Source organism: Hippopotamus amphibius, chromosome 14 (assembly GCF_030028045.1).
Source record: "Hippopotamus amphibius kiboko isolate mHipAmp2 chromosome 14, mHipAmp2.hap2, whole genome shotgun sequence".
NCBI classification, from domain to species: Eukaryota; Metazoa; Chordata; class Mammalia; order Artiodactyla; family Hippopotamidae; genus Hippopotamus; species Hippopotamus amphibius.
In genome coordinates, this window is record NC_080199.1 from 32,866,694 (window position 1) to 32,883,199 (window position 16,506).

General features: G+C 37.0%; 1 protein-coding gene across 8 annotated transcripts in view; it reads left to right on the forward strand.

Annotated features, from left to right (window-relative positions):
• MYCBP2 (MYC binding protein 2) overlaps nucleotides 1–16,262 on the forward strand; it is a 267,817-nt gene extending 251,555 nt beyond the window's left edge. For all 8 annotated transcript variants that reach the window (XM_057707054.1, XM_057707050.1, XM_057707051.1 and 5 more), the window contains 10 exons: nucleotides 1,696–1,797; nucleotides 2,565–2,693; nucleotides 3,059–3,191; nucleotides 4,479–4,582; nucleotides 5,355–5,543; nucleotides 6,344–6,451; nucleotides 7,746–7,955; nucleotides 10,439–10,546; nucleotides 11,203–11,368; nucleotides 14,979–16,262. In XM_057707054.1, the coding sequence (XP_057563037.1) occupies nucleotides 1,696–1,797; nucleotides 2,565–2,693; nucleotides 3,059–3,191; nucleotides 4,479–4,582; nucleotides 5,355–5,543; nucleotides 6,344–6,451; nucleotides 7,746–7,955; nucleotides 10,439–10,546; nucleotides 11,203–11,368; nucleotides 14,979–15,094 (1,365 nt within the window). In that variant the 3' untranslated portion in view covers nucleotides 15,095–16,262. The remainder of the gene's footprint in view (nucleotides 1–1,695; nucleotides 1,798–2,564; nucleotides 2,694–3,058; nucleotides 3,192–4,478; nucleotides 4,583–5,354; nucleotides 5,544–6,343; nucleotides 6,452–7,745; nucleotides 7,956–10,438; nucleotides 10,547–11,202; nucleotides 11,369–14,978) is intronic.
• The last annotated feature ends 244 nt before the right edge of the window (nucleotides 16,263–16,506 follow it).

Below are 16,506 nucleotides of genomic sequence, written 5' to 3' on the forward strand. Positions count from 1 at the left end.
TCCTGGAGCAGGGATCAAACCTGTGTCCCCTGCATTGGCAGGCGGATTCTCAACCACTGCACCACCTAGGAAGCTCCTGCACTGTCTTTCTAATGATGTATGTACTGTTAATTTTAGTGTCAGCATGACGTGATAGACTGAAGATCCTTTAAAGACAAGGACCCTGCCTACTCCTCCTATAATAACTCAGTTGTCCTAAAATAGAGCCCTGTAGCCTACTTACTGAATGTGTAGGCCTTACTTTTTTTTCTTTTTTTTTAAATTTAATATTTTTGGCTGCGTTGGGTCTAAATTGCTGTGCGTGGGCTTTCTCTAGTTGCGAAGAGAGAGGGGGCTACTCTTCATTGTGGTGCATGGGCTTCTCATTGCAGCAGCTTCTCATTGCAGAGCATGGGCTCTAGGCATGTGGGCTTCAGTAGTTGCAGCATGTGGGCTCAGTAGTTGTGGCTCACGGGCTCTAGAGCGCAGGCTCAATAGTTGTGGCACACAGACTTAGTTGCTCCGCAGCATGTGGGATTCCCGGACCAGGGATCAAACCTGTGTCCCCTGCATTGGCAAGTGGATTCTTAACCACTACACCACCAGAGAAGTCCCCAGGCCTTACTTTTAAAAAGCAGAAAGTGTGTGCCCAGGGCATGGTGGGGTAGAATCTCTTAGGAAGTGAGATTGCATCCTTCAGATGAGACATCTATTGTAAATTTTAACCTACCAAATTTTATGTCCAATATACTTCCAAAAGAGATTTGAGATTTCCTTGAAGCAAGGCAGTGTGACAACATTAGGAAGAATTAAAAGCTGGTAGAAGTTGCCTAAGTTAATTCTCAGAAGTCTGAAAAAGAAGATACACTGTATTTCCCTTGGGCAGAAAAAGCAGGTTTATGCCATGTTGCCAGTGAGTGTGACTCCGAAGCAGCTGCTCTCACAGTCACCTTTTCCTACCACGTGCGCTGCACAGGTTCTTCAGTCGGCTTTCTCCTTTCTCCTTGCATACTTTAACTTTCTTCTGGTTTCTCATTACCTATTTTTCTCCCCTCCTTACTCTTCATGTCCAGTGACACTCACATACACTTCTCAAAGTTGAGACAGTGAAGTAATTTTCTATTTTTCAGTAATGAAGAAATATTCTGTGTAAAAATGACTTACACTCAGAAAGTTTTGAGCTATTTTTGAGGACAATTTTCTAAAGCTTATAAGATGTTTACTTATTTCTGACAAAGTGTACCAAGCGAGACTGTTAGAGGCATACAGAGATTTCTGAGGAACTGTTTATTACCCAGCTCCTCGTGGGACTGTTAAAATTTCAACAGCCCTTTTTACCACCTTCCTTGGAATTAATGCCTCAGGCAGATACTAGACGGAAATATTTGTCGGAGGCATTGGTTTATTAAATATGTAAATTTATGTATTGACATGTTGTTTACACAGAATAATAAAGGATAATTTTATATGTCAGGTAGACAACAGAATGGTTCATCAGAGCAATAGTCATTCATTCACTATGTACTTGCGTGCCTACTGTGTGCATGGTACACACAGTAGTGGTCATGTGTGCCTGGTACCACATCAGGAAGACAAGAGTGCCACTGGGGATCTACCTTGTTTCAAGTCCAGCTAGCATTTACTGAGCCGTGGCAGTCAGTGTTTTGTAAGTCATAACCAAACACTCAGTAGTGTAACAGCCTTTCCCTTCAACAGCTCTGGCTTGCTCTGGCGTCACTGTGCGTCCTTGACCAGGACCACGTAGATCGCCTGTCCTCAGGAAGATGGATGGGAAAGGATGGACAGCAAAAACAGATGGTAAGATCAGAGTTATTTTATAAAAATTCAGCTTGTTTCTCTTTAGCTTAGATTTTAAAAAGCACACTACATGTCAAAATACACAATTAGTGGCACTCTTGAAAAATTGTGTCACGTTGCCCAAGTTCATCTCACAAGTCTATTTCACTTAGAGTTCCCTCTTCATAGTCTATTAGGGGATTTAGTTATATAATAAACTTTTCTTCTCTGCGTCATGTTTGTATCATGTCAAAATTTGGTTTTAGCCAGACTCTGAGTCTATATCTACATTTTGTACTAAAATGTAATCAGTCTTATGATGAAAGAAAGCAGTAAGAGAGCCAGATGATTCACCATTATTCACAAATGTACTTAATGTGGGTTTGATAAGTATCCCTTGTTTCACTGGAAGGAAAAACTTTATATAGGCCCTTTCAACATTTTCTTATTAACATTCAAGTTTCAAAAATGCATGATTTATTCATTTAGCACACAGAATGTTTGACTATAATGGGAGAAATTTTCTTATGTCACTAAGAAAAGTATACATGTTTGTTTTGTTAATCATTGAACACACAGAGCACATTAATCATTGATTTGGGGATTTTGAGGGCTTTTTATAGTTAAGTATACTTGCCATAATTCTGTTTAATGTTCAGATTCTAAATTCTTAATTAGAGTTCAGAGTAACAGTCTGCTCCTGTTGTAAATAAACCACGTTCAATTTGTATGAGTACTTAAGACTTCCTTGTCAATCTGTGGTAACATATGGAAATGTCCTTTTCCAGCCTATGTGTGACAACCATGATGATGGTGAAACTGCAGCCATCATTTTGTGCAACGTATGTGGAAACTTATGTACTGACTGTGACAGATTCCTTCATCTTCATCGGCGAACCAAGACTCATCAAAGACAGGTGAAGATTTCTGCATTTACATGCAGGATAGTATCTGGAACATAAACATATTCAGTACGAAATAAATGTGGGAAGGAGACTTGGTATAATGGGAAGAAATGAACCTGGAAATCAAAGACCTTGGTGGAGTTCCCAGCTGTGCCGTTTACCAGCTGTGTAAATCAAACACATCATTCCACCGCTGAGACTCGGTTTCCACATTTATAAAAATGGGGCTGTTGTGAAGATTAAAGAGAAGCCCAGAAATACCTGAATTTCTTAGAGTGCTTAATAAGTAAAAGCCATTTTCATTATTGAATAATTAAATTTTATACTTCTTTCAGAGAGATGACTATATTTTCCCCTTTGCTTTAATGATACAATAGGTCTTCAAAGAAGAAGAAGAAGCTATAAAGGTTGACCTTCATGAAGGTTGTGGTAGAACCAAATTGTTCTGGTTGATGGCACTAGCAGATTCTAAAACGATGAAGGCAATGGTGGAATTCCGAGAACACACAGGTAAAAGGATTTAAGATTGAACCATGCCTGACAAATACATTGAACCATCCCTACTGATTACGATTAAACTAGATGTTAGTTTAATTTAACTATTTAATGTGAATAATTTTGAGTGTTTTCTTTTAAGTGGTTATGACATCATTGATCACCGTCTGTATTGTTATATTTACTAGACAATGTTCAGTGTTCTATTGTAGAGCATTAGATTAAAAGTCAGGAAAGTTGGTTTGCCATGATCTAGCTGTGTGGACTTGGGCAAGTCATTTTATCTCCAAAACATGCATTTTTTGTTTCGATATTTTTCTAAAGTCTGGTCCATTCCCAGCTTAAAGATACGTTGAATCTTACAAAATTTCAGTTTTCAGCACCCTTGTAGTCTGCCATTTATCTGACACAAATTTCTAATTTTGGTAATAGATATAAATCTGACAAATTTAAATATAACTTTTCATGCTACAAGAGCATGGTGTTTTTTTTTCTCACAGCTGATTCTTTTTCTCTCCTGTTATCCCTCCATACCATATACTACATTAACGAATGTTCTAGTGTTTGAACCATCATTGTACTTATGACATAAACTATGCTTAAAATGTTTTAAAAAACATTTTCTGTGAATATCACTAAATTCAATTATTATATTTAGAATTTTGTATCTGTGTTTTAAAATGAGCTTGGACTGTATTTTTCAAATCTTGTTCTTTTTCCTTTTGTTCTTTGTTTTATGGATTCTATTCCTTCCTTAACTATTTCAAACATTTAAATTCCTTTTCAGATTCCTCTCTTTATTATCTTTAGTTCCTTGTGTGGGAATTCTTCTGTTATTCACGTTTCATATACTTTGGTGATAGGTTTTCTCCTATACCTTATAATATTGTCATTGGGAAAGGTACTTTATGACTTCCCTTTCTTCTGTGTATTTTTATTTAATTTTTGTTGTTATATTTTGTCTGGTGCTATGCTTTTGTAATGAGAGAGCGTACCATAGCTGCTCAACCTGCTATCTTGACTGGAAGCCTAGTCTATTTCTATGTACTGAAGTATAAATAAATCAGTTAATAATTTGTCTTCAGATAGCTCTTTAGTTGCTTATCCTTTTTTGTGTGTGATTATTTACTTGTAATTAGGGCAGCTTACAACCCTTCGGCTGCAAAACTGCCAGGCTGATTTGTCAGTGATAGCAAATGATACATATCCTGGTTTGCTTGTTTTGTTTTTTCAATTAGTTATATTAAAATATGTAGGAAACATATACTGAAGGGGGATTTTTCTTTTTCTGCTTGCACCTAGGTAAACCCACCACAAGTAGCTCAGAAGCATGCCGCTTCTGTGGTTCCAGGAGTGGAACAGAGCTGTCTGCTGTTGGCAGTGTATGTTCGGATGCAGATTGCCAGGTGCGTGTGTGGTTCGCCATCGTGTAAGGAATAGCATGTACTGCTCATGACGCCTTCACTTCACATAAATAAGAGTTTGAGCTCAGCATCACTTTTGTTTTCCAAATTAGTGTATTGCCCATGTCAAGAGTTAAATGCTTTATCAGAGCTGGAGAATGGATCAGTTCAAGCTCTCAAACCCAAATCAGTCTCTTTTGTGTGTTTCCCAACTACCACCATCATATATATTTAACATTTACTTCTGTGCTAGAAGCAGATAAAAATCTATGGGTTGCATTTCCTTTGCTTATTACATATTTTATTCACTTGTTTCCTTAAAGTTGTTTATGCCTGAACATCCAAATATTTTTGATTCCTCAGTTTAGTTAACAAGAATGTGGATAGTGTCCAGACAGTGAAAGATGCCTGTGTTTTTTTAATCCCCATTTTGGTGAGGGGTAGGTGGTGATTGGAGGATTATATGTCAGCAATTTTTCTTTTGTTTCATGGCTATGCATGATTACAAATAGATTAAAATCGCAGTTCACTTTTTAATCAGCATTCCCTTATGTGGAGTGAATTTTTTTAAATCACATTAAAGGAAAAATAGACTTTGTTAATAATCCTAAGTTATATTTAAACAAAGAATAGAAATAACTTTACTTTGTGGTTACTTAGCCTTCTATCTATTGCCCATGGGAACGTGTCTTGGAAAATTACTATAATGGATGTAATTACCAGGATGTGTGCCTATTTTCATATTTTCTGTGCCGTTGTAATTCATCTTTAACAGGAATATGCTAAGATAGCCTGTAGCAAGACGCATCCTTGTGGCCACCCATGTGGAGGTGTTAAAAACGAAGAGCACTGTCTGCCCTGTCTGCACGGCTGTGATAAAAGCGCCGCGGCCCTGAAGCAGGACGCTGACGACATGTGTATGATCTGCTTCACAGAGGCACTCTCCGCAGCACCGGCCATTCAGGTTGTCTCCGCTTTTAACGTGTTACGTGTGTCTAGATTTTTTCAGTAGGAGATATAAATATACTTGTCAAATAAACAAATGATTGAATCTTTCTCATACCACTGGGAGAAAATATCCCACCAGTTTATTAAAGAGCAGATGCTGTCTCTTTATGTTCTTGTCTCCATTTTGTGCAGTGAGCTTTAATCTGTGATTTGTGTGAGCCTGTATAATGAATTGAATGTATAAAATGTTCATAAGGGAGGAAAAAAATAATTCGATTATTCAGTAGCTTCCCTCTTCTTAATTTCCAAAATCCAGGACGGCATTTTATAGCATTATGTAATTGATCTATGCATAATGATATGTACCTCTATATTTAATGTGTATCTATATACACATCTGTAATATATTAGTAATAATATAAAAGTTATAATTTGCTAAATAAGTTTTTTAAAATTTATTGGTCATTTGTTTATACTTTTAGTTCTTGATTCCAAGACAATGAGTATTCTCAAAAACAAATCTTAAATCTTTAAATCAGTAGTTTTTTTTCTCTTCTTCCAGTGAGATGCAAAATTGAATAATTTCACATTCCTCCCTAACCCAGTTTACTCTGTATAAGGTGGCATTAATACATGAATGGTAAAAATTCGGAGAAGCTGAGCATCTAGTTCATAATGTGCATAATAGAGAAGTACTGAAATTTCTAGCTTTTCCTCTTACCTGCTCTGAGTAGCGCCTTACATTGAATAATCTGCCAGTTACTCGTGTTTATTGTTAGCACATTTGCTTATATCCTTCTCTGTTCGTTATTTAAGCTGGACTGTAGTCACGTATTCCACTTACAGTGCTGTAGACGAGTTTTGGAAAATAGATGGCTTGGTCCAAGGATAACATTTGGATTTATATCTTGTCCCATTTGCAAGGTATGGACAGAATCAGAAATTATCTGATTTCTATTTATTTTTATCTTTGTCTTCATCATTCATCTTTCAAAGTAAACATGTAGCAGCACCTCTTGGTGTCCTTCCCAGTCTACTTTGTAGCACCAGCCCATCAGCTGCTGTTCTCTTCACCTAGATGGTACCTGAGAATATTATAAGGTCTATCTATTGTAATACATTTCAGAACATTAATTGTCTGTTAAAAGCTGATTAAATTAAACTATTGCATCAGAAAATTGATTTAGATATCATCCCGTGTTTGTGGGCACACATCACTGCTTTTAGACCCCCTGAGAATTCAGTCCATGTGACATAACCGTGGGTGACTACCAAAAAAGAAGAATGCGCCTGTGGTGCTTGTAGGTGCTGACACGTGCCGTGAAAGCATCAGCTCTGAACTTTAAGTGCCATTAGGTCAGATTCTTTAGAGCTCAGGTAAAACAAGGAGAAAATTCTTGACATTTTGACGCTTCTCTACAAAGATATTAAACCCAAGTAGTAAGTTATTTTGGCAAGCTAATAACATTTAACAAAAAACTCTTATTTAAGAATATACTTGCAGACTGATGTATAGGGTATAACATGGACTTAGCACAATCATTGCTTAGACTGAGCAGTATTCAAAAAGATTATAGTATTTTTTCTTCCTTCTCATTTGGAGCCATAAAGAAAAGTCACATTTAGGAAATGATATGTGCAAGTGATATAGAAAATACAAATTGAACTGTATTGTTCATTTCTGTTACCTAACATTCTGCCCCACCCCCAAGGAACCAAAACACGCATAGAATGATGTTTGTGGCAGCGGGGTAACCTTTTATTCCCAGAACAGCTAAGGCAGCAGGAGATATATTTCATGCTCAGGAATGTGAAGCTAATAAAATGGAATTTTCATGTTCTGTGCCCCACTTGCCCCCACCTTCCCTGCTCTTGGGGGCGTATAGGCTTGTGAGGACTTTACAGGATTTTTTTTTTAATTTTACTTTTTTAACTTTTTATTTTATATTGGAGTATTGATGATTAACAATGTTGTGTTAGTTTCAGGTGTACAGCAAAGTGATTCAGTTATACACATACATGTATCTGTTCTTTTTCAAATTCTTTTCCCATTTAGGTTGTTACAGAAACAGGGATATTTTTAAATGACATTTTATTTAGGAAATGTTTGGTTATCTCCTAGCACAGTACTTGGCACTTAGGTGAACACTAAGTCTTTGTTGAATTAATAAATAAATGATTCTCTTGAATAAAGAATGTTTATTTTTTAAAATTTCAGAACAAAATAAATCATATAGTGTTAAAAGACCTGCTTGATCCAATAAAAGACCTTTATGAGGATGTCAGAAGAAAAGCCCTAATGAGATTGGAATATGAAGGTCTACATAAGAGCGAAGCTATCACAACTCCTGGTGTGAGATTTTATAATGACCCCGCTGGCTATGCCATGAATAGATACGCGTATTATGTCTGCTACAAATGCAGAAAGGTATGCCGCTAATCATACTACAAATTTTTAAGATTACCTGTGTGATTAAGAAGTTGAATTGTATAATGATGTCTAATTATTCTTATGTCTTAAGTCTAAAGTTAAAAATGAGAAAGTTTGGTGCTATGCTTCAAGTAGAATTTATTTTCTTAATTTGCTTTGGGATTTTTTTTTTTAACAAACTGTTTCCAAAACATGAAATATTTCACTACACAAGCTATTTCCCATCAGTAATACCCTCTTGTTTGCCAAATCCAGTTGGTTCTTGAGTAAACATCTCTTGCTTAACTCTTTTGACCATTCCCTTCTTAAAATTCTTACCTCCTATGCTTCCAGGACAAGACTCTCTTTGGTATCTTCCTTCCTTTCTGGTCACTTGTCTTTAACTCCCTCACAGAGTTCCTTTTTATTCACCTAGTCTTTACATATTTGTTTCCCCAGCCCTCAGTTCCTACCTCTGGTGACCTATATACCCATGCCTTTGCCTACCACCTGTATTGTTCTAACCCTCCAGAATTGTTGATACTTGGATACACATAACCCCCTGTCTACTAGACCTTTAGATTTTTCGCAGATACTCCTGACTCTCTCAGTCTCCAGTGTTAACAAATTAACAAAGTCAATTCTCTCTCCAAATCTCTTTTGAGTTTTTTTCTTTCTATGACATCTTCAGCAACCCTAATCATTCTGTTTATAATTACAGTAGCTTTCTCACTGGACTCGTTGTGTGGAGCCCCTAACGTCCCCATTCCATGTTTTACACTTACACTTCCATTAGTAGATTAATATTTGTAGATCTCAAATCGGATTGTGTCAGTGTTCTGCTTACAGTCCTATAGCCCCTCCACCTCTCCACTCTCATCTCCCAGTATGCTTCCATGTGGGCAACACAATACTGAACAACTTGCAGTTCCCCACACTGGGCCATATTAGCTCCCTGTCACCTCCAGGCCATCGTGGAGGCTTTTCTCTTCATGGAATGCTCTTCTCTACCTCCTCCTGTGCATCTTACTCTCACCTGCCACCCATACCTACATGCCCTTAGGGCAGCCAAGTATGTCTAATCACATTTCCGGATGCAGCTCGGGCTTCAGCTCCTCGGTAGCGTGCCCTGCCTCCCCACCACCACCACGCCATTTTGGTGTCCTGCATGTGCATCCATCGCAGTGCGCATTATTTCTACGTTATAACTGGTTCATGTGTCTCTCTGTCCCACTTGGTAAGTTCCATGAGGATGAAGACTGTGTTTTTTACGTTCTCTACCTCCAGTACTTGGCACTTATTAGACACTAAGTTAACTGGAGAATGAATAAATGAATGAAGGAATCAGTATGTGAAAAATGCATCGTCTCCCAAAGTAACAAAAAGAAAATACAGATAATAAATGGAAGGCTAAATAGGTAGTTGATAGCCAGAAAGGCAGACAGATACACACACCCAAGGAAAGATCAGGGGTGTACATTTGTGAAACTTGAATTGTTACACATAATAAAATATTATTTCTGTGTATTTAATTTACTGAACCTCATAAATGAATAATGTGCTACCACACGGATGAGGCAGTCAAATGTTCAGGAAGCCAAGCAGAGAATCTAGAAAAGTGAAGCAGCTGGAATAGGCCCCCAGGACAAATGAAATACTTCCGAGGCCTGATTTAGCTGGTGGACGACCATTTATAACCTATCAATGAAGCCTGTCTCTTGACCTGTTTTTCTAGTAATAATAATAGATTTCTATTAACAGATCTTATTTATACCATCATGGATATAGTTTTTTTTTTGGCTATGAGACATGTTATGTATGCAGATTGCCTCAGTTATAATTGGTCTAATTTATTTTGTGCCCAGAGCAAACACAGATAAATTAGTCATCATGATAATTTCATATATTCTGTATTAGATACTGTTGAATTCCTGCATATAATGTAGCTCTATAAGTATGAGCAATGGTCTGAACAGAATATGCAAATTTGCCTTTCCTTTTAAAAAATTTTTATATGAACAAAATTGATTTTTTTCTTTCCCATTAGCCTCAGGATTATAATTTTATACTAATATTTATTTTAGGCATTTTTTTTAGAGTAGTAGAAGGGAATATGTTATTTAATATTTCAAAAAGAGAAAAACTATTTAAACTTTGCCCTGGAAAAGCACACTTTTTCTTTACTACTTAATATCCTATTCTTGATATTTATTTAGAATATTATACATTCTTTCATTATTTTGCTTTGATGGTGCTGTACAGTGTTTGGACTTCCTACTGTAAGCATGAATCCATTCTGGAATTGAAGGAGCTTTATTCCTTACCCTGATCTGTTCCTTACAGTCAGCAATCTGGGCATCCACGTGGCATAACAAGGGAAGGTCTAATAGACAATAGTATTTCCTGAGGCCTCTAGATCGCACTCCCACTGCCCCCACACTGAACCTCCCATGGCAGAGCCTTCTGTTTCCTGCTGTAATCTGAATGTGTTCCCTCCTTAGGCATACTTTGGTGGCGAAGCTCGCTGCGATGCCGAGGCTGGACAAGGGGATGATTATGATCCCAGAGAGCTCATTTGCGGTGCCTGTTCTGATGTGTCCAGGGCTCAGGTGGGCAGAACATATTATTAGAAGGGACAGTTTAGAAATGTTGAACTTCTATTTTTTAAAAATAATAATATAATGAATATGATGGGGGTAGTGTAGTAGGTTTCTTCCCCGGTGTTTTCTGATGTTTGTAGCTTTGTAGGGCAGTGTATAATTTTCCAGATCACTTTGTGTATATTATTTCTTTTGGATGGTATTTGCATTTTTTAATTTTGTCTCCCATAAAATAATCACCATATTTCAACAAGTAATAAATCTACTTATTCATTTTCTTAAACCTGCAGTCACACTTTTAGGTTTTCCCCTCTTCAGTGAACTCTTAACTCTTAACAATACATCTATGAGACTGAGATGGAAGAAATATTAATGTTTCAGTTTGGCTGACCAAGAGACATTCACAAGGAAATTAAATGACTAGCTTATTAAATAACACTGGTTATTTTGGAGCTGGGATTTAAACGTGGGGCTTCGTCCAGACCTTTTGGACCAAGCCACACATTTATTCACTTTTTTTTAATATATGTATCATCAGTTCTTCAGTCAGTTTTGAGAGCTATGTATACGCTCCAAATATGAATCACTGCGCTATGTATATGATTATCTTAAGTATAATTGAAATAGACTCGCCATAATCTTGTATATATTTTCTTTTGCTGTAGATGTGTCCAAAACACGGCACAGACTTTTTGGAATATAAATGCCGCTACTGCTGCTCAGTGGCTGTCTTTTTCTGTTTTGGAACAACACATTTTTGTAATGCTTGTCATGATGATTTTCAGAGAATGACTAGCATTCCTAAGGAAGAACTACCACACTGTCCTGCAGGTATGCTTTTAATATTTATAAATATGGTTATGATGTATATGGTGTCTAGTTTTACTCAATGGTCACATGAGAACACCTTGTTTCCAGTGGCAGAAACCCCATTCAAACGATCCTAAAGAAACAGCAAATTCCTCGGCCCTCGTAAGCTTCTGACTTTCTGAATGAAGTAGCAAGTTAAGGTGACCATGGTGAGTGAGGGGCTCAGAGCTGTGAGAAGCGACTGCATGAGGACCAAGAAGGAAGTCAGCTAAGGATTAGTAGAAGGGTTGCTGCTCAGCACTAAAGGGCCTTGAGAAGTTTGAAATTATAAATTGATAACAGAACCATTTAAAAGGATTTTGTAATTTTTTTTTTTGTCACACATGTGCCTTTATTGTGAGCAGCTGTGATTTTTTTAAGAAGCCTTGGAATCAGCACCATAAGCTGGACAAGTGACTTAATCTCGACTGGCTGGGGGTGGGCAGCATAGTGAGCACCGGAAAGCCAAGGGAGTTACAGGAGCCTCTGAGGATACAGGGGAGAGGACTGTCCGTGGAGGTCAGGCTGAGAGAAAGTGAACGTGAACCCAAAAAGAGACTGAAGAAATGGGAAGAAGGCGGGAGGCTGGTGATCACAGGGAGGTGGAATACCACCAGGCTTAACAGAAGTGAGAGAAGTGGAAGGAGAGGTGCATGTGACCATAGAAAATAGAGATGTGAAACTAGCGAAAAGACATGCAGAAGCGCATACGCCACCGCGTACGGAGTTGTTAAAGCTGGGAAACTCTCATCCACTGCTGATCAGAGTGCACGTGGCAGAAGCCTGTGGGGCCTCTCAGAGTTGCCAGTATATCTACCCTTCAGCAATCCCACTTCTGGGGATGTACCTACGTATGTGAGAAAGATATAAAAGAGCAGACATGCAAGGGTATTCATTGCATCGCTGTTGATAATACTACAAATTTGTGAACAATGCAAGTATCCAGTAAGGGGTTGGTTAAACACTAAATACTACACACTATTAAAAAATGAAGGGGGCTGAGAATGGAGTTTCTGTGTACTAATACGGAAAGATCTATAGGAGATGCTGTTAAATGAAAAATCAAGTTACTGAACAGTGTATATAGTATGCTGCCTTTTGTAAGAAAGGGGGAAATGAGAATACATACTCACATTTATTTCTATTTGCATTTAAAAAACACTGGGAAGATTCACAAAAAACTAATAAAATTGATTACGTATTGGGGACAACCGGGAAAAATGATAAAAATAGGGGAAGCTGACTTCTTTTTATATGTAATTTTTTTAATATTTTGATTTTTAAACCATGTGAAATATATTATCTATTCAAAAACAAAGATAATAAGACAAATAGGGTTGTTTTTTTTTTAAAGTATGGCTACTCCTTGCTATTTGCTCATGTCAAATAAAACCGTTACACTGTTCTCCCTCTAAAAACTTTTTTTTTTTAACAGTAGAAGTACTTTAGGACTTTGAAAAAAGCAAGATGAGAATAATGTGAGGCTGGAGTGTTTAGGATAGAGAATAGAGACCCGTGAGCAGGAGGAGGGTGGCCAGCGAGTGAAGGGAGTGAAACGGGGACAGCAATTGTGTGGACGAGGGCAGGAGTCCAGATGAAGAAGCTGAAGTAGATCATTGCTCTGTCGAGCCTTTCCTTTCTAAAATATTTATTGACTTCTTTCTTGGTGCCAGGGTACTTACTCTTCACAGCACCTGTGAGTTAGGTATTCATGTGCCTATTTTAAAGATGAGGGATCTAAGACTCAGAAAAATTAAATTAGCTTCACCTCAGTTTCCGTATCCACAAAATGGGATAATATTTTCTGCCTCTGTGACTCTTAGAGGATTAATTGGGTTCGTGTACTAGAGTAGTGCCTCAACAGTAAGCACACAAACCTCTGCAGGTGTTTTTTCTTTTGTTTAAATTTTAATTTCACTGTTATCATTTTTTACTATCACATTGGATTACGAATTCCTTAAAGATAGGGGTCATATACTATGTATCTTTACATCCCAGGCACCTAACATGTCACTGTTCACATATTAGGCACTCAGTAAATATTTGCTGAATAAATGACCCCTTATTTTTTCCCCAAAAAAACTCAAGGACTGCACGCAGTTTCGGGAAACCACCATTGATGGCATTGGGTACCTGCGCCAGGTCCACCACTGAGTGTCCTCCTGACCACTCTCCCCGCCCACGGGAGGGGCAGGCAGAACATCGGTGTGGTGTGATTTGGAGTGGGAGATACTGTATAGTTTACAACAGAAATAAGTACCTTCCTAAAAAACCTCTGATGCCCTCCTATCTTGACCCATCCTGGAGTCACGTGCGTGCGTTTGTGAGACAGCTCTAAACTGCTGCTCTTGTGTCTGTCAGCTGAAACCAGCAGTTGACTTCTCCCTCTGAGATTAGCTGCTTTTGGTTTGAAACGTACCTTCATGCCTCTGTCTTATTCACATGGAACTTCCTTTTTATTCCTCTAGATCAGGCCACAGTTTGTTGTTGTTCAGTAATAGTAATAGTAATAGTAGCTAACATTTATTGGGTAGTTATACTGTGCCAGGCTAAGAGCTTCATAAACACTAGTCTTTTATCCCTCATGTTTTCCTTCTTTTATGTCAGAGAAGTTTTTAAACCTAAAAGAAGTAAATGGGATCTCATTCCCCATCAATCTGGATAAGCTCATTCAGTTCAACCTCATCCTGCTCTTCTCTCAAACAAAATCAAAACTTACATTTATTATTGTGGAAATGAGCTGTAGGAAACTAATGGATAGTTCTGTCCCTTCCTTTCTGTTAATAGGAATCTGCGTTCAAGTATAAGCCCAGCCTATATTCCCCGCACAGAAATGCTCCTTACTTAGAAAGCAGCAAGAATCCTTTTTAAATGATATGAAACAAAAATCTTTCAAAAACTAGAAAAGTACAGTTTTTTGTATATTTTAAGCCTAGTTTATTTGATTATAAATACATATATCTTCCCCAAAATTTCTTCCAGATTATTATATTTTATATTATTTTACCATTCATACCTTTAAGCTGGTTTTCATTTTTCTACTAATCTCCCTTTAGATACTCTTTAAAATAACACTAATAATCAGTCTTCCTATTTTACCAATGTGTGCTTTTTCTTCAGAGAAAATAGAAGGATAACGTACATGGCTTGTTTGCACTTAATTTCCTTTTACTTGAAGAAAAACATTCTATACAGAAGTCTCCGTATTTTCTCATCCAGAATAATTTTCTGCTATACTGCATTGAGAGATTTTTGTGACCATTTTTGTTCATTGCTTTTTGTTTTAAAATGATGCATCTAATTCATCTATTAATAGAAAAAGATCTGTAGTTCATAGTGGTTATCTCTAGGCAGGATGCTGTGGGTAAGGGACCCTATCCCTTCCTGTCATGTGTATCTGGTATGTTGAATTTTTCATAATGAATGTTTTTATTTTTGTGGTTAGAAGAAAATAATTTTTTAACTTTAATTATATATTTGCATAACCATAGTCATATTATTTCCATAAGTAACTTATTGGTGATTAATATTTACATTAGGGGTGTGTGTGTGTTTTAATTATATTCTTTTGCCTCCTTCAAAATTTATACAGGTCCCAAAGGCAAACAATTAGAAGGAACTGAATGTCCTCTCCATGTTGTTCATCCACCCACTGGAGAAGAGTTTGCTCTGGGTTGTGGAGTGTGCAGAAATGCGCACACTTTTTAAAACACTCAGCTTCCTTTGTCTACAGAGAGAAAAGTTGCCTTCATCCCTCAAGTGGATGTGGTGAAGTTTAAACTCTGCTCAGGATAAGGATGGGACCATTTTTACATCCATGAAAATGAACCATTCACAGTGCAAGGAGGATGCCAAATACCATGTACATAATTCTTGCTATGGAAAGTTTCCCCATTATTTCAGTTTATCTTCTTTTGAACCAAGACATCAAACTTGTGAGGTGTTTGCATGTGGCCATTATTGTCATTGGCCTGTGAAGCATTGGACATTTATAGATAATTGATATCAAAGAATTGCCATGCCCATGGACTAAGAATGATGCTGGCTTTCAAGCAAAAAAGAAAAATAATCATTGTTTATTGTATACTGCCTTTTTGTAATCCTGTACAATTGCATCACGGGCGGGGATAAAAAGAGGAATATTCTGGTTTATTTCCTAGACTGTTATTTAAGAAAAAAAAAATTGTGTTAGGACGGCATATAAATGTAATAAGTATCACACTGTATATAAAGATATCAATGTTTGTCCTGTATAAGAATTACTAAATTACAAATGCAGTTTCATTTAAACTTCTAGGTTAAGTTTGAGCCTGAAATTTTAATGAAGTGCAATACTGAGTGTGCCTCATTATCTTGCAGCTGTAAACATATTGGAATGTACATGTCAATAAACCACTGTACATTTTTATACAGTGATAAAGTCTAACAAGTGTGTAAGGTGTTGCTTGAGAAACAAAATTTAAATACCTAAGGTCTAAAACTCCACCCAGTTTTCCTTGGAAAGAAATTTACTAATGTAGCAAAATCATAACTTTCATAACTGTTAGGGAAAATAAGAGTAGTAAGGAAGTACAATGTTGGAATCCTAACACTGGAGAGAGAGAGAAAGATAGATATTCATAAACAGACATACGCCAAAGACAGAAGAAAATATTTAGGAAATTCACCAACCTCCACCTTACTAAGCAGCACCTTCTTCAACTTTTATAACAATCAACAAAATCACTATTTTGTTTGTGTGTTTTACTAGATATTTTTTACAGTTAACTCATGAAATTGACAAATTGTTGATTTATGATGAGTCATAAATCAGATTATACTAATTTCATGAGACTGACAAAAGTTTTGATCAGTTTTGTTCTAAATTCCCACTGTTGAAAATAATTTGTCAATATTACTTTAATGACATTTGTTAAGCATTTGTAAGAAATTTAAAATAATCTTTGCCTTGAAGAAACTTAAAATATGAAGAAAAGATCAAGTCTGAGTACAGATACCTAGAGAATCTTCTAGTTAAATTGCATAAAAATGTCCAAACCAAATGCTTCAGGGTTTAGGAAAGATTGTTGTTAGTGATTTTTGTTTTTGTTATTGTTGGGAGGGGGGTAAGCTAAGAGGCT